The sequence below is a fragment of the Zingiber officinale genome, chromosome 5A, assembly GCF_018446385.1.
Source record: "Zingiber officinale cultivar Zhangliang chromosome 5A, Zo_v1.1, whole genome shotgun sequence".
Taxonomy (NCBI): domain Eukaryota; kingdom Viridiplantae; phylum Streptophyta; class Magnoliopsida; order Zingiberales; family Zingiberaceae; genus Zingiber; species Zingiber officinale.
Window position 1 is genome coordinate 95,553,231 of NC_055994.1, and position 22,980 is coordinate 95,576,210.

The window sequence follows — 22,980 nt, forward strand, 5'->3', positions numbered from 1 at the left end:
TTGTGTTCCTTCTCCCACTAAAGTGTGCATTAACCCATGTTTTAGGGTCAATGTTCTAAAGCCACTTATGGACATCTGGATGTTTTTCAAGCATGGACTACATTATGAGATCATATTGGAGTGTTGTGTTTACTTGAGCTGCTGCCCAAAACAAGTCTAAACTTGACCTACTGTCAATAACTGTTACCATATTACAAGATATGTGGTGGCAACAGAAAGCATAATGGGTGGTTGGGTAGACTTTCATAACCGTTGATATAATGTCACGATGTCTATCTGATACTATGATCATTGACTATGCATCCATAGCAAAGAATCTTTTCATATGATCTAAAAACCACTCCCAGGTAAACCCACATTCAACTTCAACGATTCCAAGGCTACTGGGAGGACATTGTCATTAGCATCAATTGTTGTAGTCATCAACAACACACCCGAATAATTCCCTCTTATATATGTGGCATCAATTCTAATCAATTTGTAAAGATAAGACCTTAATACTCTTCGACAAGCTCCAAAACTCCAAAAACAACACTGGAACTAATTTTCGCTATTCTTGTGTAGTGCTATATAGGTTTCAGGATCATTGACTCTTAACTCACGTAGATATAGTGGAAGATCTCTATAAGCTTGGTCATAATCTCCAACAACATTCTTCATCGCTTTCTCCTGAGTTATCTATACTTTTCTATATGATATGGTCACTCTAAACCTTACTTTTATATCAGATATAATCATACTTGGTTTATACGGTTCATTAGCAACAAATTACTCTTCAACAAAAGATGCTACAAAGGAGGAAGAGCATGCTTGATGATCAGCTCTTTCCCTAATGGTGGCACATTGGTGTTCCTTTACATATTTCGTAACAGTGAACTCGACATCTCTCTAGCCAACTCTCTATGTACATGGTTGATTAAAGCAAACGGCTTTTATTTTATTTTTCCTAGTGTCAACTAGGTTATATCTCATATGTTTAATCATGGCATGTTTCACAAGTGCATTCTTAAACTCTTGTCGAGATGGAAAAAATTGGCCAACATAAAATTCATGCTCATCTGTTGCCTCTTCAATTGTCCTTTGGAGCAATCGAGAATTTAGAATATATGAATCATCAGCTATTGGGAACTCCTCCTCTAAGTCACTGTATTGCTCTGGAGGAATTTCATATTGTTCAATCTGCATATCATCAGCTAAGAATTCTTGTACATCTGTATTGCATTATAATTCCTCTCCAATTTGGGTATAATACCCTTCTTCCTCACTCTAAGTAGGCTTAAAGTAATTACCAAGTGTTGTATAAGGATTCAGAATCTCTTCTTCTAAAATACTTGCTTCTTCATTTAGATCAAATGTCAAATCGTTACTTATATTTCTATTTGTGTTCTACACACCAATATACTCTGAAGACGATGAAATATTTTTTCTAGATAATTCTCCTACATTAGCTCCATGTTCAATGTAAGAATTTGCATCAAGCGTATTTCATATCTCAAAGAGAATTTCTTCAATTACATGATCGTCCCTGATAAATAAATTATAAACTAATTTAGCAAACTTTCAACTACATAATCAAGTATTGTTGTACATACTAATTTAGCAAAGACCAAGTATATGGTGTGTATATTAGATTTCCATAATTTATCAGTGGTTGTGACATAATCCGACTAATATGGACCTAGGATTTTTATAATTTTGCATAATTTCAACCACTAGGAAGGGTTGAGCGAGGAAAAGGTATATATGGTGTAAAAGAAAAGTTTTAACCAAAGATCATGTTAGACCTGATATAATCCCATATCAGGCCCGCATTGAAGTAGAAACTTCTCATAACGTTGGGCCACCACTGAGAGGTCTAAATAAGAAATGGATAGCACAACACATTAAATAGGTGTAATCAAACAAGTTTAGGTCCATAAGTGGGTTTTGGTCAAAACACATTGATGGACCTAGGATAATTGGATTTATGTAGATTCTCAATCACTATGAAGGGTTGAGCGAGGAGAAGGTAGATATAGTATCAAATAAAAATTTTAATCAAAGAAGAAAGTGGATCTAATATGATCACATATTAGGCCCAATGTGTTGTTACCTATCATTTCAACCTAACATGCATACAAGGTTTAGCTAAAATCTAGCATCACAGTGGAACATCTTACAAATTGATTAAGTGTTGGAGGACATCATATTGCAGGTGTTGTTGAATATTTTTTCCAGACACATCCAATGAAACCATAAACATGATTTTTGTCATCACCCTTTGCTACCAAACTGTAGTTTTTTTATATTACAATCCTATTTTATAGTAGTAAATTTATACATACATCGCTAAATCTTTAACTTTATTCTTCTACTAATTTCACTCTTGCTAGAAGTTTGTCCGTCAACGTTGACGTTCTTAACCGCTGTTGTCCTTTGAACTCTTCTTTTGAAACTCTTACGATAATATCCCTAAACCTTAACTAGTCTTTTGCAATCCCGTCAAAAAACACGAGAAGGAATGACAAGCGAAGGAGGTTCATGATCGTTTTGTGTTTAAAAGTCCAAGTAGAGGGATGGAGAGAGTGAGAGGATGTACATTTGAATCACAAAATGATTTTCAATTCAAAATGTAGGTTGGATGTTTGGAAAATAATGATTGAGAAGAAGAGGTTGGCAAGAGAGGTAAAAGGAAATTTTTTTTTTTTTTTTATCTACGCTCTTTGGTATAAACAAAACTACCATACATCTTTTGGTAACTACAATATACAAGATATGCCTTTTTATAAATTACCAAAGATTCAACATAATATGTTGTCTGGCATATTCTCCCCGCGTGCACACAACTAACTGCGTGGGGCACTGAAAGTGATTTGGGCATCCGGAATGAGTGTGTTTCATGGAGTCCAGACCATTTTCGGACACTCTATGTACAATTGTGTGTGTGTATATATATATATATATATATATATTTCCAATTTTGACTCTTATAAGTTCATAATTTGGACAATAATTAGCTTTAACCGTTAAAAAAAGAATTGTAAACGAAGACAATTATGCAACCACTAATTGCACATTTATTCCAACTCAGCTTGTTTTATTTATTTATTTTTAACTTAAACCCCACCTAACAACATTTGATTTTTTGATTAAAATAAAATAACAAAAGAATTCCTTGAAAGGTGGCTAGTTCAAATTAATTTCAACAATTAAAAAATATTATCAAAGATTTTCAGCTTAAGAAAAAAAAACGCAATCGATTAATTGACATTAAATAATCAATATAATTTATAAAATAAGACAACTTTTTTTATATCAGATTTTGCGTTTGTGGTAGCTGTGTATAAATTAAATGGGACAAAATTGACGATTAACTCTAAATGCATAGCTTGTACAATAATATTTATATTATAATCACTACTATTTCATAACTATTATCCTTGATATAGTAATTATAAGTTTACAGTATCTATAATACAATTCAACGCACTGCTATACTCATAATTACAGCTAATATAATCATAATTATTATAATTATAATTCAACTTAATATTATAGCATCTATGATTTATCTTATTTACATAATTCGATGTAATGTGTATAATAGAAAATATAAGGGAGCATCCTCCTCGATACTTGGTCACTTATACTAATAATTAGTAGACATCTATGATTTATCTCTTTCGTATTATCCAGATAGATTGATAGAATACTGGAATGAATAAATCACCTTTTGGCATGTAATACTAAAACTAAGGGTATTAATATTATTTTACTGAGGTAGTTGTAAGGATAACAATGGGGTGGAGTGGGGGCAGGTTTGTCATCCCCATCTCCACCCTGTCCTCATTTTTTCGAGTTCGGAGATTTTCTGAACCCGAACCTACGGGGATCAAATTCTCATCTCCGTCCCATCCTCAAATTTAATTTATATTATTATTATTATTTTATCATTATTATTAATGATAATATTAATATTAATATCAATATTATTATTATTAATATTTTTAAAAATTTTAATATTAATATTAACATTATTATTAATATTTTTTTAAAAAATCTTATTATTATTTATTAATAATAATAATAATAATAATAATATTCAGAACGAGTTAGGTATGGGAATAGTATTCTCAAATTTGTCCCAAATTTATCCCATTCTCGAAAAATTCGAAGATCTTTATCCTCGTTTTGAATTTTCCCCGTAGAATGTTGAATCTGATGAGAAAATTACAATCTTAGGTAGTTGGAAGCGCGGAATGCCTTTTACATAAAAATTAAAATTAAAATTAAAATGGGCGTCATTGAAACGGAGGCGCTGTTTTTTGCCCAATTAAATTTGCAAGTCGACCCTTCGAAATGATAACCTTTCTAAGTTTCTTTCCTGGAAAAAGTCAATGAGAGAATTATTAATCACCTGAGAAATAACTCCGAGGAAGCCGAGAGAAACCTTCGCCGATATATATACATTTATCACGCCATTATTCACCCTTTTTATATTAAAAAAAAAAGCTGAAACAACGCGGGAAAAAGAATCGGGCATCTCTAACCGAGCTTTTTACGAACTTTTTTTTTTTTTTTGAGCCTTTTTATTTTTCTCCTTGTCACTGTGAATTAAGAAACTTCTTAATCTCTTTCTTCCTGTTATTGGTGGGACCCAAAAAAAAAACTAATTTGAAACGACATTAAAGATGCTCTAATTTTGAAATTGTGAAAGAGACTGACTAAGCAGTCCTACTGTTTGAAACGACATTGCACGTTGTATCGATAGTTTGTTGGATTTGACTAGTATTAACTGAGTTGGAAGAACAATCTTCAGGAGCAAACCACTTCCGAAGCATCTAGTATTGGTGTTAATGTTGCCCCGACGTTGAGATCATAAATGGATAAAGATTTATCATTTGAGAATGAGAGGTTGAATATTGAGATTGATGAAGTATAAATTTTTATTGTCGGGATACATTAGAATTAGAGAGGAATGAATAGCTCGTTCATTTCATAAGACTATAATTTACAATGGAATATTTGAATTAAATTCCTTTAATATTAATAAAATGGATTTACTTGATATCCACATCAAACAAGCTGATTAATTCAAAGATCCGGTTTTTATTCACACATCTATTTTAAAAGAGTTCCTTCTCGGAAACAATCCAGAGATAGAAAAACCTTGTACAAACTCACACACAGAGAAGATACAAGCTGATACAAATGAAATTTTACAAGATATACAATGATAAAACTCTAGCTTGCTCTCTTCTTACTTGTAGACATTTCTTGATCAACTTAAAAGTACTTCTAAGTCTCCAAGAACTGGTATATAGTTGTCGAGAATCTGTATAGAGAGCTCTGATGAAACAGTGCATGAAAAATCTTTTTCTAAGGTTACCATCAGCACCTTAATCTATTAAAATCTCTTTAAATGATTACTGCGTCAGTAACCTGCATAATAGCTACTTTTCTGAATCTTAATTGACTACCCAGTCAGTTAAGTTTTCCTAATCGATTAGCCAGATCGATTAGGAATCTTTCTATTTATTCGAGAATAAGCTATAAAACGATTAAGCCTCCCTGTTTAATCGTTTACTAACCATTCTGATTCTCACATAATAGAACTTAAACGATTAGACTAATCGATTAAACCTTGCTGAATCACTTAAGATAAACGATTTAGCTCCCTTCTATTTCTCACGATTCCAAGCTTAAGCAATTAAGCCAAAAGCTTAATCGTTTAAAACATGGTATAATCAATTAGCCTAATTGATTACCAACTTTAACATTCAAATATAAGTCTAGGGTTCTTCTACCAAACATCCGGTCAACCATGATCTACTAGAACTTTACATTGCCTAGCATCTGGTCAACCTTGACCTACTAAAATTTCTCATTGCTTAGTATCTAGTCAACCTTTACCTGCTGAGACTTTTTCACCAAGTGTCCGGTTAATCCTTTTACCCACTTGGACTTTTCTCCCCGTGTCAAGTGTTCGATTAACTTTGAGTCACTTAGACTTATCGTGCACCAGATGTCCGGTCAACCTTAATCCATTTGGACTTTTCTCCATATGCCAAGTGTCCGGTCAACTTTGACCCACTTGGACTTCCAAATTCCATGTGTCTCGTCAACCTTGACCCGCCTGAATTTCCAGATGTCTGACTTCACTCACCACGACTTTTCACCACTTAATTTCACTCACTAAGATTTCCCTCTGCCTACCTTCACTCACTAGGATTTTGACCTGACTTTACTCACCAAGACTTTTCTTTTGCCTAACTTCTCTCACTAGAGCTTTTCACCTGGCTGGCTTCACTCACCATGACTTTCCAGTTGTCTGACTTCACTCACCATTCTCACTGCCCAACTTCACTCATTCGGACTTTCCGCACCAAGTGTTTGGTCAACATTGACCCACTTAGATTTTCATCTTCTGCCAACCTTACCATTAGATATGTCCTTGTCTAACCTCTAATTAGGATTTCCCAGTTAAGTATCTGGTCAACCTTGACCTACTTAAATTTTGGTCAAACTTTGACCATCAATCTCTCATATAGATAATTGTACCTGTAATCTTCATATATTGTCACATTAATACTGAATGTCTTGGAAGTGGTTTGGCCTTACTCCCTATCTATGTCTTGGAAGTGGTTTGGCCTTGCTCCCTATCTATGACGATAAAGGCAAACAACAACACCAATACTAGTAGCGAAAAGGCAAAGTGCTTACCCCTAGCAACCGTCAGTCCGTCCTAGCACCCCATCAATCCGTTCTTAGATTAATATGGAGAAGATAAATCATGGATAACTACTAGTTATTAGTATAAATGGTCAATGTATAAGAGAGGGCATGCTCGAACATGCTTAATTTCGATTCTAAAATTTTATATGATAATATTTTATGTTTCAATTATCGTAGTATTCCAAAGAAATAATGTCATTGTTGACCTAGTACGTACTTGAGTTGGTAGTATAGTTATAAATTTATTTTAATAGGTAAGAGATTGTGTTGTGGCTGCAGTAAATAATTCTCTCACTTAGAAGACGACGTAATATCTGATTTATCTCATCATAGAATTAGCGACGAGGGACGCTGAGCATTATCATATTTTTTTCATTGGCATTGGTGTTACTGTTGGCCTTTCTGGTGATAAATAAGGGGTGTTTGGTTGATGGATTTGGGAATGAGGGAATGACATGATAGTAAAAGATAGTGTTTGGATTGTGAGTTTGGAAATGATTACTAGATTTGTGGGAATCAACCAAACCCATATAACTTGATGGGTTTCATTTCTATTTCTATTCCCATTTCACCCTACTATCAAACTCATACCCATAGTGATTCCCATCATTTAACCAAACGCTCCCTAAGTGTTGCGAGCGGGGCAATATTATAAAATATTCCGTGAAATATATATATATATATATATATATATATATATATATATATATATATATATATATATATTGTGCGAAATGCACCCTGCATCATCTGATTTAAGACAGTCCGAACCTGGAGTGAAGATTATTATTCCCTTTTACCACAATTTTAATCGAATGCTAATTCCTAATTAGGGCATGTCAGTGGCCCACCTGAGCTTGGTCTGGCTTATGCAGACTCCTCCAATACAGAAAGACGTCCGACCCCAGAGTGAAGATTATTCCCTTTTACATCAATTTTAATCGAATGCTTATTCCTAATTGGAGCCATATCAGTGGCCCGCCTGATCTGACTTGGCCCGCCTGATCTGACTTATGCAGACTCGGATAAAGAATTTTTTACACACACAATAATATGCAGTCTCCTCCGATCTAACAAGATAGTTGGTCAAAAGGAAAATAGAGTAGTTAGTTTGGTCAAAGAGTAATGGAGTGGCAAAGACGTAAACCGAGCTAGGATAATACGGAAGAGTTATCTACAGCCGAATCATACATCCACAGATGACAGCGATACATACTTCATATGTCGATAAGAATGGGAGACTCACACAACGCATTTTCGAACGCTGCTAAAACTACTTACGAACTGGGGCGCAATGTCTGGAGCCATTGTCCTGATTTATGTTAGTAACCGATGAAAAACTTAAAATTGAACCAGCCACTTCCAAAATTAATCTGATCATACAAATTAGATACCTAAATTATTTTTAAAAAACACACAGGAGCACATATTTTTAATTCTGAAGCTATAACAGATACGGAGAATCAAAGAATATTGCTTTACATGCACCAAGAAGCTATGACAGGTATGGAGGATCAAAGAATGTAAATCAAAGAATAGCTTTACATGCTCAAAATTTTCAAAAGACATTACAAAAAGAGTCGTAGCTTAATAAAGCCTTGACACCTTATAATTTCATCCATGATTCATCATGTGTGACTGATCACGAATAACTACTTGTTTGTTTGAGGAAGCGAAGTTTGATATAAAAAGAAAGTTAGATTGGTGCAAATACAATGTATATCAGTCCCAAGGCATTTACTCTATAATCTAATCTGGTACTTTCTCAGATATACGTTAGTCCCATAGCCTACATTTGTATATTCTAACCTGCATATATAAACATGCTCATTTCCCTATAAAAAGAAAATAGGAAATCAACTTCAAGGATTTGGAGGGGCAATTAAAAATACCACAAACATTTTGTTTTCACTCTGCATTTGAATGACTGAATCCAGAAAGTTGGTCATTCAATCCAGCGTTTGTAGGCATTGGAGGATCATAACCTTGTACCAGAGTAATGCATCCCTAATTATTGTTTAGAGTTTCTCTATGAATAACTTTATACAGATGAAAGCAAAAAAATTAAATCCATAAAAAAAAAAACTTCTCAAGCCTCGGGATTTGTAACCTCCACTTTTAGCATCTTGCTTGCTTGTAGAATTCACTCTGGTAGAGAAGACCATATAAGCCAGAGTTCAATTTTGATGAACCACTAATAACACCTGGATAGATGACAAAAAGAATTCCTTCTATAATATTTCAAAATTCAAAACAATATCATGAAACATATGGAAAAGGTTAAAAGAGGAGGATTAAGTTGGAGGAAATTTAAGGTTCATACTTAAACATTTAACACAATTCAAGAGTTGGATAAATAAGCTAGAGAAGTTATAACTTATCCTCACGGTGTTCATGCTAAAGCTATAAAGTTTAAAAGAATCACCAAGTTACTACAAGTTCATGCTTAGGTCAGATTGGTTTAAGTCCATTTCTTTTGAATTTTTAAGCATGTTGGCTGGATAAAAATCCAGAGATCATAGGGACATATCCCTAGTTGGAGAAGATTTCTATGAGCAACTTCCCAAGTCTAGCCATTTATTGTTGATAAATTTGTCAAACAGGATAACCTCCCCTCAAGATGCATTTTCTTTTGCAAGTTATGGAAACATTGAACCAATATCCTAATAAGTATGAGTTCTAAAAAAATGGGGCAGCTGCAACCAACAAAAGTTCAAGTAACCCAACAAAAGACAAAATATTTGGCTGCAAACATCATCTCTATAATTAACATTATATAAACGAGAACAAGTGTGTGTATGCGCGTGCATGTTGAGAGAATATGATTTAAGAGTCAACTAGGATAATGCCAAATGATATGATATTATTAATGCAATGCTTGATATCTTAATTATATAAATTGTATGGCATCCAGAAAATAGAAAAATATCTAATTAACTAAATGTAAAAAAATCATTCAAACAAGATGAATCTGTATAAAGAGAAAGTTAATCTTTCATGTGAGAGTTGGTACAGGGATAGTCTCCAGATGCAAAATGCATCTCACACCTTTGACAACAGAAACATGATGTCCAACCACAGACGACCAGTAGATTTTGAATAAGAAAAATGATCAAGTTTCTATGTGAAAATCAAATCATGTTTGGCGTGATTTTTGCGCAACTTAACTATCAAATGCATTACAATCCAAGTGCAATCAAATTAACTTAAATTAGGTCCAGCAACATTTTCAAAGTCCAAACTCCAAAAGATCACATTTAATTCGAATAGTCATATAGGTAAAGTCAAACCCAAGCAAGTAGCAGCTTAATTTGCAACCTTGTTTAAATATGGGCAATAGAAGGCACAACACTTGAACTTATAAGATCCTTATCTAAATCATGGAACTTTCATCTAAACAAAGCAATGCAATAAAAGAGCAGAATGCTGTATCTTTGGCACAAAATACTACAGCAAACTCATAGTTAGAAAATGAAATGCACCTTAGTTAGGAGCTGAAGTTGCCACATCAGATGTTGATGAAGTGCCACTATTCACAAAAGTGTCAGCTTGATTGGTAGTAGCATCCTCATTATTCGGATCCACAATCGCATGTACTTCAACACTAGGTGAAGGAGAAGAACTTGAAGTTCTTCTACTTTCTCTTGTGTCCAAGCGCTCCATCATTCGTGATACAGTAGCAATTCCAGCATTGACTTCTCTTCTGACTTCAGAACCAATATCTGCTACAGAACTATTTCGTGAAAATAGCCGCTCTCTCCATCCTCGAGTACTTTTTGCTATAGATTCCTTATACCTAATTGCAAATGTGCAAATAGTATATTCATCATTTCATATAATGGAAATGGAAATTGAGAGCACAGCACAATCTTCAAAATACCTCATTGAGACCGCATTAAAGCGAGATTTCAAAGTTTCTGGGAAGGATTGCAACTCAGAAGGCCCTGGTCTTTCGTGATTAACAGGAGAAGAATGCCCAGTAGGTGCCCTGAAATATTAGTGGTGATCAGGATCCAATGTAGTTTGACAAGAATATAAAAGAAATTATAAAAAAGATTTATGTATATATAGTACTAACGAGTACCTGGGACTTGAAATTATAGGTCTGCTTGGAGAATTTCCGGCCTCAGATGTCAAAAATGGAACCTGAGTAGCCTGACTTGGAAGATCATTGATTACCTGATCAGATTCCCCTCCTGGACTACTATTTGGAGCTGATGTATTAGCAGCAGTGATTGAAGTGGAAGACGATTCATTATCCCCACCTAAAGGAGAGGAAGCAGGCACAGAACCCACAGATGGAACATTTGAATTTGTAGAGAAAACTAGATATTGTGGACGGCTATGAGATCCTGATCTAACTCGTCCTTCTCTTCTGGTAATGTGATGTGCTCTTCCCATGGCAGCAGCTGCGGCCAAATGTTGAATGATACGCTCTTCTAGTTCAGCATCATTTCCACCAATGGGCAACTGCAACAAAAAGCTCATAAAGAAGAAATCATTGTGTAACTTGAAATGACCATCGCCCTTTTGTTATCACTCATGAAAATTCAATAGTAATTTAAAAATGCCCACATGCTGCACCTCAAAATCACCAAGTGCTGGATGATGAAAAACGGTGGTAGTTCGTGCATTATCAAGTCTTATGTTCCTTTCACGCACCACAGCCTCTAGTAGTTCTTGGCTGCCACAATCAAGATCAGAAAAGATAAGAACCTTTCTAAGCACATTTGACCAGTCCTTTCTAACTAGCGCACCTGGTTGGATCTTTCAAAATAATAGTCTGCCAACACATAGGACACTGAGAACTTCTTTGGCACCTAATTAAGACCAAATTTAAGAAATAAATTTTTAGGTAAAGAAAAGATAAAACAGGAAACTAATTTGTGGTAATGATATGAAATAAAGCAAAACAAAACAGTTGATTCAATTATTATGAGAATATACACTCCAAGACAAGTGATCACATGCTCTAGATTACTTATCAAAGGCATCTCCAACAACTAAGACCTTTTTTTACGAAAGCATGTATAAGAAACAAACAGTAAAATAACAAGTTCAGTAACACAAGCAGGACAAAAAAATCAGAGAGAATAACAAAGGCAGTACCATTCAAGAATACATTGTAGATGGTATTCGTGCTTGCAACTAGTAACCTGAAAAATAACAAAAGAGAATATCACAAATCTACTGAACTGTACTGGAAAGCAGAGTTATTATCAAATTCTGGATAAATACAAATACCCTAAAGACCACACACCGTGGAAGGGTCACTTTCGCAGAAGGCTTCTAGACAGATGCTGCAAGCATCATCACAAGAATCCAGGATGCCTCCTTCCACGAAAGCTGCAGCTGATGATAAGTGGCTCTCCATCTTTGCAGTAACATCCATAACCAAACCTAAGAAAATACGCCGTTCAATTAAAAATAAAGCGAACTAAAAATTCAATTCTGAATCCAGATAAGGAAATAAAAACTTAAAACTCAAAAAATAAATTCCCCAAGGATAGTCCAATCGCAAACTGCTAACAAACACTATATACAGCTACAGAAAAAGCAGAGAGGAACGACAAAACAACAAGCCAGATTGAGATCGCTCAGGAGGATATTCGGTCAGTGGCAGATTGATCTATCTACCAGGAGGCAAACAATTTAGCAAAACAAGATTGAGATCGGAGTTCGATCCAACTCGTCGAGGATCCGAGCAAGAATACGACAGGAAGCAGAAAATCGATCGAGCAAATACCTCCGACGGAGCGCCTCAATACCGGAGCAGAGGGAGGATCGATGGACTACGTGGCAGCACCTGCTGCCGATTACGCCAGCGAATGATCAGCGAGAGAATACCGATCCAGAAACCCTAGAGCGAGAGAGGGAGAGAAGAGGAGGACAAACCGCGTGTCGGTCGTTTCATTCCGCTCTTTTTCCATTCACGATTTTTATGGATGGATGGTGGGGATGTAGTTACTCGTCCGGAAATTTATTAGAGATACTCGTGTTCGTTTACACATACAGCTACTCACAAATTGAAGAGGATGAAGAGTGGTGCCCGGTTAAAAAGCGTCACATCTTGGAGAGTAGGATTTTGTTCGTCGCGTACGCCAAGCATATAGGGACAGCGTCCAAAGTCATTCATAAAATCTCCAGGAAATTTTCATTTTCCTCCCCAAAATTTATACAATATCATAAACAATGTATTACATCCAACGTCTTAAAATAGATAATTTAATATTTAAAAAATAAAAATAAAAATAAAAAAATACCTAAAAGCATCTATTAAACTTAATCTATCATAAAAAAGGAACAAAAAACTTTTTTGAATGACTTTATCTACTCAACTTACACTTCTCCCCTCTTTCTTTGTTAATGCATCTTTGTGTATGAGATTGAAGAATAAATAAAGTGTTGCTTTTAATCGTCATAATAATTTACTTCATTGCAATGATATAAGAAAAAAAGAATTGTGAATGAATTCATCCTCAGAAAGAGAATAAACAATAAAGTTTGATACTTTGCTACATCTAAACCAATATTTCTCTCTTCGTGGGAGAAAAAAAAATGCTTTAGAGTAGATCAGCTAGTTAACACATCACCTAAGAAATGAGAGCAAAAACCAGGATCATATAGATCGGAAAGTTGGTGTTTATCTCTCCCAAATTGCTTCTGAGTAGTTGCCAACATCAAAGCCGTCGATATCTAACTGAATCACTGCGGTCGTTAGCCGTGTTCTTGTGAGAAGTCTCTTTTGCCTTACACGAGAGGACTTGTCTAAAAGCAGTAGTAAACCAACAGTGCCCGCTGTAATCCCGAATGGATACCTACAAGGATAGAGGTCACAATTCGCGGTAAGAACTCAACAGTTATACAACTATCTGAAAAAACAAACACAAACTCACCTGATTCGAGATGGCTTCTTTCTCCAGAATACAAGGTATGAGATGGCACTCTAGCAGAAAAAAAACAACTATCAGGAGGAAAACAGATGAAATTGAAAACAACGGGTTCTTGATATGGTGAGTTGCCTAAACTTCAAGATGACCTAGGCATGTCAATGTATCAAAGATTTTAAATACAGAGAGAATGAAATCAGGAATAGTAGTCAGCATAGTTTGTCCAATCTATACAGTAGACATGCTTGAAAGAATATAGTTTCAAACTTGTTCATGAAAGCTCTTAAGAAGCTTAATTTACAGATAAAAGCACATGTCATACTATTAGCTTGCCCCCTACAGCTAGTTTGCCCAATCTCATGTTATTAATGTTTCATATGCGCGATTTGCATATCCTTTCAAAGAAGCAGTTTAGATCTCTCTTACTTGGGCTCAGTGATTTCTATTTTCCCACCTACAACTGTTGACAGGAAATAACACGACTCTGGTTTCATCATTGGTCTAATGCACATGGAATGCAGGAATTCCTTTCCTAGATCAACTATATCCTTATGCTGCAATCAACTAAACAGTCACATTGAAAATAGAGATTACTAATATACATCAACCTCCAGTAAACATAATTGTTGACAGTAGTTAGCGATTCATTACTCATTCATGAAAGTCATAAACCGACATTTTTTAAAGCTATTATTTCTCCAATACATTAAATTTTGTATCTTCATTCTGATATAGTATACCATCCGGAAGAATTGAGTGGCAATGAACTACTCGTTTGAATTTCAACATACATTGTACGATAAAATATAGTAGAGTTTCTTATAAAAAAAGATAAAATTAAACCAAAAGATTGAGTAACAACCCTCCTATCCATAAAATCAATAAAATTGATATCACGCACCAAGTAACTTAGTTGGCATATGACCTACAACTCTACAAGGCTGAAACAAAAGAAGTCTGCTGCCTCTTAAAATATGTTGGGTTGGGTCAATTCCTTGTTAAAGTCCTGTATGCATCTTAACCACTATAACATGGCAATTTTTTAGTTTTAACAAATCAATTTACTTTACTTCATCAAAATAATAATGAACTATAACATATATTATATAGACTTGCTAATACATTTCATCCTAAACAATTTACTTCTGTCTCTCTAAAATCAATACAATCTAAGGTTTTGTGAAATAGTAGTTACAAATGCCGTATCAGTCGCTAAATGGCTCGTGGATTACTAGTTCTGAAACCAATCAGTCGTCCACTGAATGATTGGTTTTTTCTGGTAGGGGAAAAAAAAAATAGAAGCAAAAGTCATATGACCTCCTAAAGGGGTTGGGACTCATCTTATCACATTTTCAAGTCAAAATATGTAAACTTTGAACCATTATTTATTTTCTATGATGTTGCTTCCTTTTTTTCAATGAAATCAACCATAAAAAAGAAAAAGATCCATCTTCTGGAAACAAAACTACCCAAAGTCTTGAACTTAATATGACAATCCGCTTATCTCTTCTATATTTGCATCACCATTGAATTTAGCAGTTGGATGAGTTAACCTAACACAAAATTAATTAGGAACTAAAAAGAAAGATGAAGCAGTGAATTTCAGATAATTGGCAAACACCATGCATGAATATAACGGTTGCAAATAGTGGAATGTTAGTTCATTACATAAGGTTTCCATTTGTGCGAATTACATGAAGACTAATTTTAAAATGAAAGAAGACATGTGAGAATTACACATTCAGAAAACAATGGTAAATAAATCATTACCTTGATGGTCGCTACTAAAGAAGATTTGTTTGAAGAAGGTTTGTCTACGATCCTATCTCCTGCTGGCCCTTCCTTGCACATTTGCTCAGCAATCTCTTTCAATATTACCCTCTGCATCTTGTCTGTACCCATGGAGATCAGTGTCTGTCTCATGGACTCTCTATCGGCTTCAAGTGCCTGTAGCCTCATCTGAAGCTTGCTTATTTCTACTTCCTCAACCCTACTACCCATCCGAAATTTTCTGTTCTGAAGCTCCCTTGGTGTGCTAACATAGTCGTCACTGGCTCCGTGGACGGCATCCACAGTGTACACTCTGTCGCTCATATCATCGTAATCTGACGCAGCATCAATGGATGTAGGGAACTCCTCCGCCTTGTTGAATTCCAGAACAGAACCATAGCTTCCGTATGAAATATTTCGAAGATGCCTTGGCCGGACCCGAGGTGAATGCCCCACTATGACTCCCTTTTCGTTGATACTCCCACACATGCTACTTGGCGTCCGCTCAAGTTGGAAGATGCGCTGCTCGAGCTTCTGGAGGTGCCCGCGTGGAGTCGCGCCGGGAGGGTACTTATCAAGTTCGGCACCAGCATCGCTGACGCACCTAATCGAAGGATACTCCTGCGGGAACTCGATCGCGGGAATGGCAAAGGAGGAGGTAACCGTGTCAGGCGTCTGCGGCTCCGAGGGAGGCGCATCGCCGTCAAGGCTAAAGCCGTAGCTGAGTAGGCGATGGCGATAGGCCTGGACCTCGCAGGAGAGTGCCTGCATTGCCTGCTCGCGCTTGAACAGAAGGTCCTCGAGGCTGGCGACCTCCTGCTGGTCGTGGGTCATTTTCTCCTCGGTCAAGCGCTTGAACTGCCGGGACTCCATGATGGCCTCCGCCTTCTCGTGCTGGAGGCGGACGATCATCGACATGGCCTCCTGCGCAGCTGACGACGAGGCGCTCCGCTCCTCCTCCAGCTCCGCCTGCAGCTTCTGGACCGTCTGCTGGTGACTGACGAGGGCCTCGCGCAGGGCCGCCGCTTCATTCCCGATCTCCACCCTGGCGACGCCGGAGGTCGCGCCGGTTCCCCTGGCGTCCATCTTCCGCCTCATAGACCGACGAAAGGCATTGGAAGGGGTAAGTCCCAGAGAGAACGTCCCAACAAACAGTCCCTCCCCCGCGGCGCTTCCGCTGCCGGCCGGGACCGTGAAATCCTCGGAAACATCCATGGATTCCGACAAAAAGCACAGGAAAAGGAGCCCTTTTCCGCCCGTACCTCACATTAGACACAATGCCTCGAGCTCAAAGGCCACCTCCACCTTCCCCGGCTCCTCCTGTGCCAACGCCGGCGGCAGGGGAAGGAGAGGGAAGGGGAGCAATCGAAACAGTGATGGATCTGGGCGACAAAATATAGGGTTTGCTGGTCGTGTTTCGAATCGGGCGGGGGCGCTTCGAGGAATCGGTCGATTTCTCCCAATTCTTCTATCTTTAATCTTCGGAGCCATGTTTCGTTTCGACGGTGCAACTGCTTATTTACGAATCTGTGGACGAAAAGGAATATGCTACGGATTTTGAACGATACTGATCATCCACCTGCCCACCTCCGTGTCCCGAAATCCAGTGGATCCATCGGAGTATTTGCGGGACCCACTTAAGAGAAGAGAGGCACATCAATTCATGCGGGTAGCATTGGGTCGAGAGAGTTGGTAACTTGCTGCAATTACCTGGCCGTATTAACCGAATCAACCACTAAGATCCGAATAAATGGGCCTACAAACCTTGGACGGAATAATATTGATATTCTTATTATTATTATTTATCATTCTTATTGGCGCCATCATTGACAATTTCAGCGTTGCTGTACTTTTTAATATTTTAGGGAATAATTTTTAAATTCTATTGTTATAAAAAATGTCTAAAGAATGATTCATATTTTATATAAAAATAATAATTTATTTTCCCTTCCAAATTCGGGAAATTGCCTGTTCGGTTCGTACCGCGACAAGAAGCCGTCGCAGAGACGGGCTCTGCATGGACGCCGCGACCGCGGCGTTCGTGTCAGCCTCTTACTCAAACACAATCCACTTAACAATGCTTGCGTTCGAGACAGATGACCATAGAGCGGCGCTTCCATGGAGTCGGAGGGCAAAGAACCGCCGTCAGTAGCTGCTGCGGAGGCAAAGGCGGAGGCGGCCGGGTGCGGCGAGTTCAGGAAGAAAATGAAAGTGTTGGCGGCGGTGGATGAGAGCGAGGGCAGCCTGCACGCACTCTCCTGGGCGCTCGACAACCTCTTCCCGTCCAGCTCCGGTGACTCGCCAGCGGCGGCTTCCCTCGGCAGACTCATCCTCCTCCACGCGCAGCAGCCGCTGCAGCACTTCATGCATCCCGTCGGACCATGCACGCATTAATCAATCCCTCATCTCTTCCTCTCGTCAATAATTACATCTAAAAAACTATAAAAAACAATCATTAATTCCATTGTCAGCGATCTACGCCACGTCGTCGGTGTTCGAATCCGTGAGGAAGGCACAGGAGGAGAACTCACACCATCTGCTGGAACGAGCAGCTCGACTCTGCAGCAGCAAAGCTCCGCTCGTGAAAACAGAGACCGTGATCGCGGAGGGTGATCCGAAAGAGACGATATGCCAGGTGGCGGAGCAAATGGACGTTGATCTCCTCGTCGTAGGAAGCCGTGGCTTAAGCAAAATCAAAAGGCAAAAAAATATATATCATTTTAGGTTTTTAATTAAGTTTAATGTTGAAAGTCTGCTGTTTGGCACTGCAGGGCCATCTTAGGGAGTGCGAGTGATTACTGTGCTCATCATGCCAAATGCCCAGTGCTGATCGTGAAGCCACCAAAGGGGAATAACTGAAATCAGATGAGTTCTAGTGTTTTGTAAACAAACAAGCATGTTCAATAAGTTCTTAGAACAACTGACTTGCAGTAACACAATTTTGAATGATCTAACCTGCAATCTAAAAAAAACAAGAATCCAAGTTGAATCTTTCGAGAAGATTCACCTGGCCTACAAAAAATGTTGGAACATACAGAAAACTCTTCATTGCACGTATATGCAGCACACGTCAACTGTGGATTGAATAAGCCAAACATACTATCGAGAAGTAGAAATATTTCCCTTTGATGGTCCATCAATCACGATATTAGCCAGTTCTGCTGCCATTTCATCCCTCTCTTTCCTCTGCTTTTCTGAAGGAGCAGCCGCTGTTGGAGGTTGGACTTGATCTCCCTGCAGCAAACTTGGCTCACTGATCCACCGATGACTAAGCAATTGACCAGCTGTGGGACGCTTCTCGGGTACAAAATCTAGTATTGGGACAAGGAAATCAGCCATGTCGTTGGCATCTCGTTCACTGAATTCATACTTCTCCGAGAGAACTTTGTTGAGGGGCCAAAATCTCAGTCGCCGGATGTGCCTCAAGTCACCGTGCCTATTAAAGAAATCGCGTGAATATCGTCCGCCCAATGCAATCTGAAAAGGCAAAATATTATCTATCTGAAAAAAAGAAAGAAAAAAATTCAGGAACAAAATTTTCCGTGAACTTACTTTACGAGGCATCATCCCCAGTAGTTCCATCATTAAAGCCAAGTGATCCTGTGAAATAAGAAAAGATAGAAAAAATTGTTTATTCAGCCTGTTAGAAATGGTGAACTTTGCAGTAATTTCTTCCATTAGTTGGTTTAATAATGAGTAAGTTCTTCCACTATCTTCCTAAAGTAATATGTTGCATAAACTCGATAAATATTTTAACTTGTAAATGCCTAAGAAAATGATTTGAATCTTTGGCCACTTGCTTATCCATCAAGAGCAGTGCACAAATGACTTGTTCAGTGAAAAACATGCATTGTGTCACAGCTGAGTTTTCCCTAAATTGGCACTTGTGACCTAGAATGTAAGCAGAGCTTTACTAATATGTGCAGTAAAAAAAACATCCATCTCCATATATGATCTCTATAAATCTGGTGATTGAAGATTAGAAGATACAGGAGCCATGTGTTTACTCAAGCACAAGCAGGCGAGATATATAAGAATATGCTCCAACTGAATTGAGGTTTGAAGCAATGGAATTAAAGGAGAGCAGCAAAGAAGGAATTAAAAGAGAGAGAAGAAAAAAATGGATCCTTTGCAGGAAAGCAGTAAAGTTACATGATTCTTAATTCGAACCGAATGAACTATTTAGCTTCCCAGTTCAAACATTGACTAATAGCAAAGAGTGAACAAGAAACAAGGCAATTACAATTCCAAATTATCAGTTCAATAGCACAAGTATGATAATAAGAGAAAAAGATTGAAACTGAACTCAAAAGAACTATTCCTTTGACAAGGAATTGCTTACATGTCGAATGATATTCAATCTCTTTTCTTTTGGCAGAATGATTTGGACTGTTAATATTTCTAATAATCAAACATTCTTTAGTATTGAGGGTTAAAACAAGGGTATAGCTGCACATAATGCAAATAATCAACTACTGGAAATAATAATAGTAACATAATCGGATGTTTACTTGTTAGAAGAACTAAATATTTGAGAGTTCAAATTAACAGTTACATGGAACTCACCTCATCCCGGTCAAAATTATCGCCACTATGCGGATCAAATAGCACATCTCCTGTGGCCAGCTCAAAACATATACAAGCGAACGACCACAAATCAGCAGAAGAAGAGTATTTAGACCCAAGAACCACCTCAGGACACCGATACTGCCTTGTCTGGATATCACTAGTAAACTGCTTATATGTCCAACATGCATTTCCGAAATCGACTATCTTGCACCGCAGGTCTGCCTCCATTGCCAGCCTCTTCCTTGTAGCCTTATTACCTCTCCTACGACCTTGTGATGCTCTATCGTGTGTCTCCCCGTCGCCACCATCAGTTGCTACTCTTGAATCTCCTTTATCTTCTAAGCCATTACTGCTTCCTGCTTCAGCCGTTAAGCTCCCTGATGTAGAAGCAGATGCCCGCTTCACCTTCCTTCTGATTTTTTTCTTCTGGTTTCTCGTAAGGTCGCCATTGGACAGAGCAGGAGGCATTGGTGAGGGCTCTTCGGATCTGACAGTGGGAAGAATGAGCGGCGTACCTGATCGATGAGGATCTTTGGCTGGGTCGAGGCTAGACATAAGGAGGATATTCTCTGGCTTCAGGTCAGTGTGGATGATAGAAAGATCCCGATGGAGATAGTCAAGCCCAATAAGGACATAACGGCATATCTCCTTCACCTTTGAGAGCGGTAACCCCCCATGATCCGTGTACTTAATAAGCGTGAGAAGGTTATCTCCAAGGAACTCAAAGATCATACACACATGCTGTCCATTTGGCCCTGAATGCTTGAAATGGTCGAGCAATTTCACCACGCACAGAGTGTCATCAGGATCCCCATCCGCAATCTGCTTCAAGATCTTTATCTCATCCATAGCAGCTTCGGTATAGTGTTGCGCACTCTTCTGCACCTTCAACGCTACATATCGCTGCAATGCATGACGCGAAGCATAATTCAGCAAAAAATTCTCCACATTCAAGCAATGGGGGAAAAAAAATACAAACTGCTATCTAATTCTGTTCCAAGGTCAAAATTTTCCAGGAGCCGTAGTGTCGCTAGTTTTGGGTGATTTGCGGAATCACCAGAAATTTCAGATAAATTTCAGTAAAAACAGGATGACGACGGGCGAGGAATTCAAAGTTAATAAGGAAAAAGGATGAAGAGAAGGTGGATTTCATAGGAGTCTCACGGAGTGGACGGTATCCCAAGCAAGCCAAACAGTGGAGAAGTGGCCCCAGCCGAGCTTAGCCTGGACGACGTAGGCTCCCTGCTTGAAGGAATCGCCGATTCGGACGGCGTGGTACCCTCCCCGCCGATATTCATCGGAGCCCTCGTCCTCTGACGTGTGGTTGCTGCTTTCGCTCAGCCCGTCCTCCTCGGCCATCCGATCGCCCAATCCTCCACCGTCACGAAACCGGACGACAGATCCCACACCCTCCGCCGAAATCGAGCAATCTCTATCTCTCCTCCCCGCGCTAGGGTTTCAATCGAAGACAAGCAGCGCCTCTTCCCCCTCCCTCGCTGGGCGTGAGCTGACAAATAAATCGATAAATAAATTCGCAGAGATGGAGTTTACGCTGCGCCGCCAGAGTTGCTTGACATCGTAGAGAATTCACATCACGTGAGTCACGTGAGAAGTTGTCTATATAATATTATAGTTTAAGTTAAAAGATACAGAGGTCTCACCAGACACGATACGTAGTGTTTAGGGAAGGAGAGGATTTGGATCGCTTTGAGTACGAGGGAAGTGATGAAGTGGCAAGGACTGGTGGGGTCCATGAGATGGGAGGGTGGACCGGGTCATCCAGAAAAATTGTTTTTTTATTATTTGCAACAAATTAAAAATAATGGGTTTCAGTCAAAAAAAAAAAAAAAACATCGGAAAATAAATTAAAAATAATTTTATTTTTCATTGAAAATACTTTTTCCTGAGTCGAAAAATACTTTTTATTTGCAACAAATAAAAAATACTTTCTTCGGGTATAGAAATATTAGATCATCAAAATATTCACTATAAAATTACAATTTTATTATGTAGTTTGGGATTATTCGGGGAGGGGTTTAGCAAGCATTATTTTAAAAGATAATGACTTTTAAAAGATAATCCTCTATTTTTTGTAAAAAAATAGCATTTAAAATTATAAATTTATTAAATAAACTACTGTATATATAAAGCGATAAGATTTAAAACTATATTATTGTATATACTTGAAAGTATCTTTTATTTTTTTTTGAAAAAAAAAACACTTTGATATCAAAACACAGTGTGTTACTATAGTTAATTACTATCCAAATTAAGCAAAATAGGAGCGAGCAATTTTAATAAGTTATTGAATTAATTGATGATTTTTATCAATATGTCTGACTGTCCAATCCAAAATCAAGATTTAATTTATTTTTTTAGTTATCACTTTTCGAATCAATTAATCGCTGATTGATTCCTATATTAATTTTTCTATCCATCATCAAAATATAACAGTTGATTGATATTGATCGCTGATTCAATTTAAATCAATTTAATTGATTTTAAATTTTTAAATCAAAATCAAATAAAGAAATTAAAATAATTAATATATTTTAAAAAATAAATTTTCTATTTATCCTAATTTTTGTTAATTCATCCATTTGTGGAAATACAAAAACTTTTCTTAATAGCTAAGTGTTACTTAAAAAAATGACTTAAATTAATAAACAAATAGTAAGACTATTTAACTGTGGATGAGTCCATTAGTGCAAATCCATGGTCTTGTTTAGTTTCTATCTATAAATTTTACCACCACACTTAAACCATAAAACCCTAATCCACGCTTGCTGATCTTCTAATCTACTCTTATCTTATATAGCAAGAGCAGAGGAGAGCTCTACGCCGCCTAGGACCTTAGCTTGAGGATGACCAAGCGCAAGAGAACGGTGCATTCTCACTACTCGCCGGATTTTCGCCTCAATGAAGACGAGGAGGAGTGTGTCCATGCGCTCCTGGCCTTGTCACGCGCCACAGGAATTCACGGCGATGAGTGGACTCGGCCAGATAAAAAAAACTCTCCGAGCCAGTCGCCTGCGTC

The 22,980-nt window shown here is 37.7% G+C and overlaps 4 protein-coding genes across 4 annotated transcripts; 1 reads left to right on the forward strand and 3 right to left on the reverse strand.

The window, feature by feature from the left end:
* Positions 1-8,603: 8,603 nt before the first annotated feature.
* LOC121981093 (E3 ubiquitin-protein ligase RHF2A-like) lies at positions 8,604-12,655 on the reverse strand. The gene is made up of 9 exons (XM_042533441.1): positions 12,461-12,655; positions 11,975-12,114; positions 11,824-11,870; positions 11,472-11,534; positions 11,299-11,398; positions 10,799-11,184; positions 10,595-10,702; positions 10,197-10,510; positions 8,604-8,918 (listed from the first exon to the last, which is right to left on the reverse strand). Exons 2-8 carry the CDS (start codon positions 12,104-12,106, stop codon positions 10,198-10,200), a joined length of 1,149 nt encoding a protein of 382 aa, XP_042389375.1. The 5' UTR covers positions 12,107-12,114; positions 12,461-12,655; the 3' UTR covers positions 8,604-8,918; position 10,197.
* A 526-nt stretch (positions 12,656-13,181) lies between these two features.
* On the reverse strand, positions 13,182-16,859 carry LOC121981096 (myosin-binding protein 7-like). The gene is made up of 3 exons (XM_042533443.1): positions 15,375-16,859; positions 13,611-13,660; positions 13,182-13,532 (listed from the first exon to the last, which is right to left on the reverse strand). Exons 1-3 carry the CDS (start codon positions 16,587-16,589, stop codon positions 13,358-13,360), a joined length of 1,440 nt encoding a protein of 479 aa, XP_042389377.1. The 5' UTR covers positions 16,590-16,859; the 3' UTR covers positions 13,182-13,357.
* A 633-nt stretch (positions 16,860-17,492) lies between these two features.
* On the forward strand, positions 17,493-18,233 carry LOC121979810 (universal stress protein A-like protein). Its single transcript, XM_042531802.1, has 3 exons — positions 17,493-17,757; positions 17,846-18,074; positions 18,146-18,233. Exons 1-3 carry the CDS (start codon positions 17,493-17,495, stop codon positions 18,231-18,233), a joined length of 582 nt encoding a protein of 193 aa, XP_042387736.1.
* Positions 18,202-21,465, reverse strand: LOC121981095 (SRSF protein kinase 1-like). Its single transcript, XM_042533442.1, has 4 exons — positions 21,108-21,465; positions 19,941-20,846; positions 18,927-18,974; positions 18,202-18,851 (listed from the first exon to the last, which is right to left on the reverse strand). Exons 1-4 carry the CDS (start codon positions 21,300-21,302, stop codon positions 18,474-18,476), a joined length of 1,527 nt encoding a protein of 508 aa, XP_042389376.1. The 5' UTR covers positions 21,303-21,465; the 3' UTR covers positions 18,202-18,473.
* Between the last annotated feature and the right edge of the window lie 1,515 nt (positions 21,466-22,980).

Coding starts and splice junctions, on each gene's coding strand:
- LOC121979810 (XM_042531802.1), top strand. CDS start 17,493: ATGGAGTCGGAGGGCAAAGAACCGCCGTCAGTAGCTGCTGCGGAGGCA. Junction 17,758..17,845: donor CATGCATCCCGTCGGACCAT/GCACGCATTAAT, acceptor TTCCATTGTCAG/CGATCTACGCCACGTCGTCG. Junction 18,075..18,145: donor GGCTTAAGCAAAATCAAAAG/GCAAAAAAATAT, acceptor TTGGCACTGCAG/GGCCATCTTAGGGAGTGCGA.
- LOC121981095 (XM_042533442.1), bottom strand. CDS start 21,302: ATGGCCGAGGAGGACGGGCTGAGCGAAAGCAGCAACCACACGTCAGAG. Junction 20,847..21,107: donor CTTGGGATACCGTCCACTCC/GTGAGACTCCTA, acceptor CATGCATTGCAG/CGATATGTAGCGTTGAAGGT. Junction 18,852..18,926: donor TGGGGATGATGCCTCGTAAA/GTAAGTTCACGG, acceptor TTGCCTTTTCAG/ATTGCATTGGGCGGACGATA.
- LOC121981093 (XM_042533441.1), bottom strand. CDS start 12,106: ATGGATGTTACTGCAAAGATGGAGAGCCACTTATCATCAGCTGCAGCT. Junction 11,535..11,823: donor CTACAATGTATTCTTGAATG/GTACTGCCTTTG, acceptor GGTCTTAATTAG/GTGCCAAAGAAGTTCTCAGT. Junction 10,703..10,798: donor CCTATAATTTCAAGTCCCAG/GTACTCGTTAGT, acceptor CTAATATTTCAG/GGCACCTACTGGGCATTCTT.
- LOC121981096 (XM_042533443.1), bottom strand. CDS start 16,589: ATGGATGTTTCCGAGGATTTCACGGTCCCGGCCGGCAGCGGAAGCGCC. Junction 13,661..15,374: donor CTTTAGTAGCGACCATCAAG/GTAATGATTTAT, acceptor TTTTTCTGCTAG/AGTGCCATCTCATACCTTGT. Junction 13,533..13,610: donor AAGAAGCCATCTCGAATCAG/GTGAGTTTGTGT, acceptor CTATCCTTGTAG/GTATCCATTCGGGATTACAG.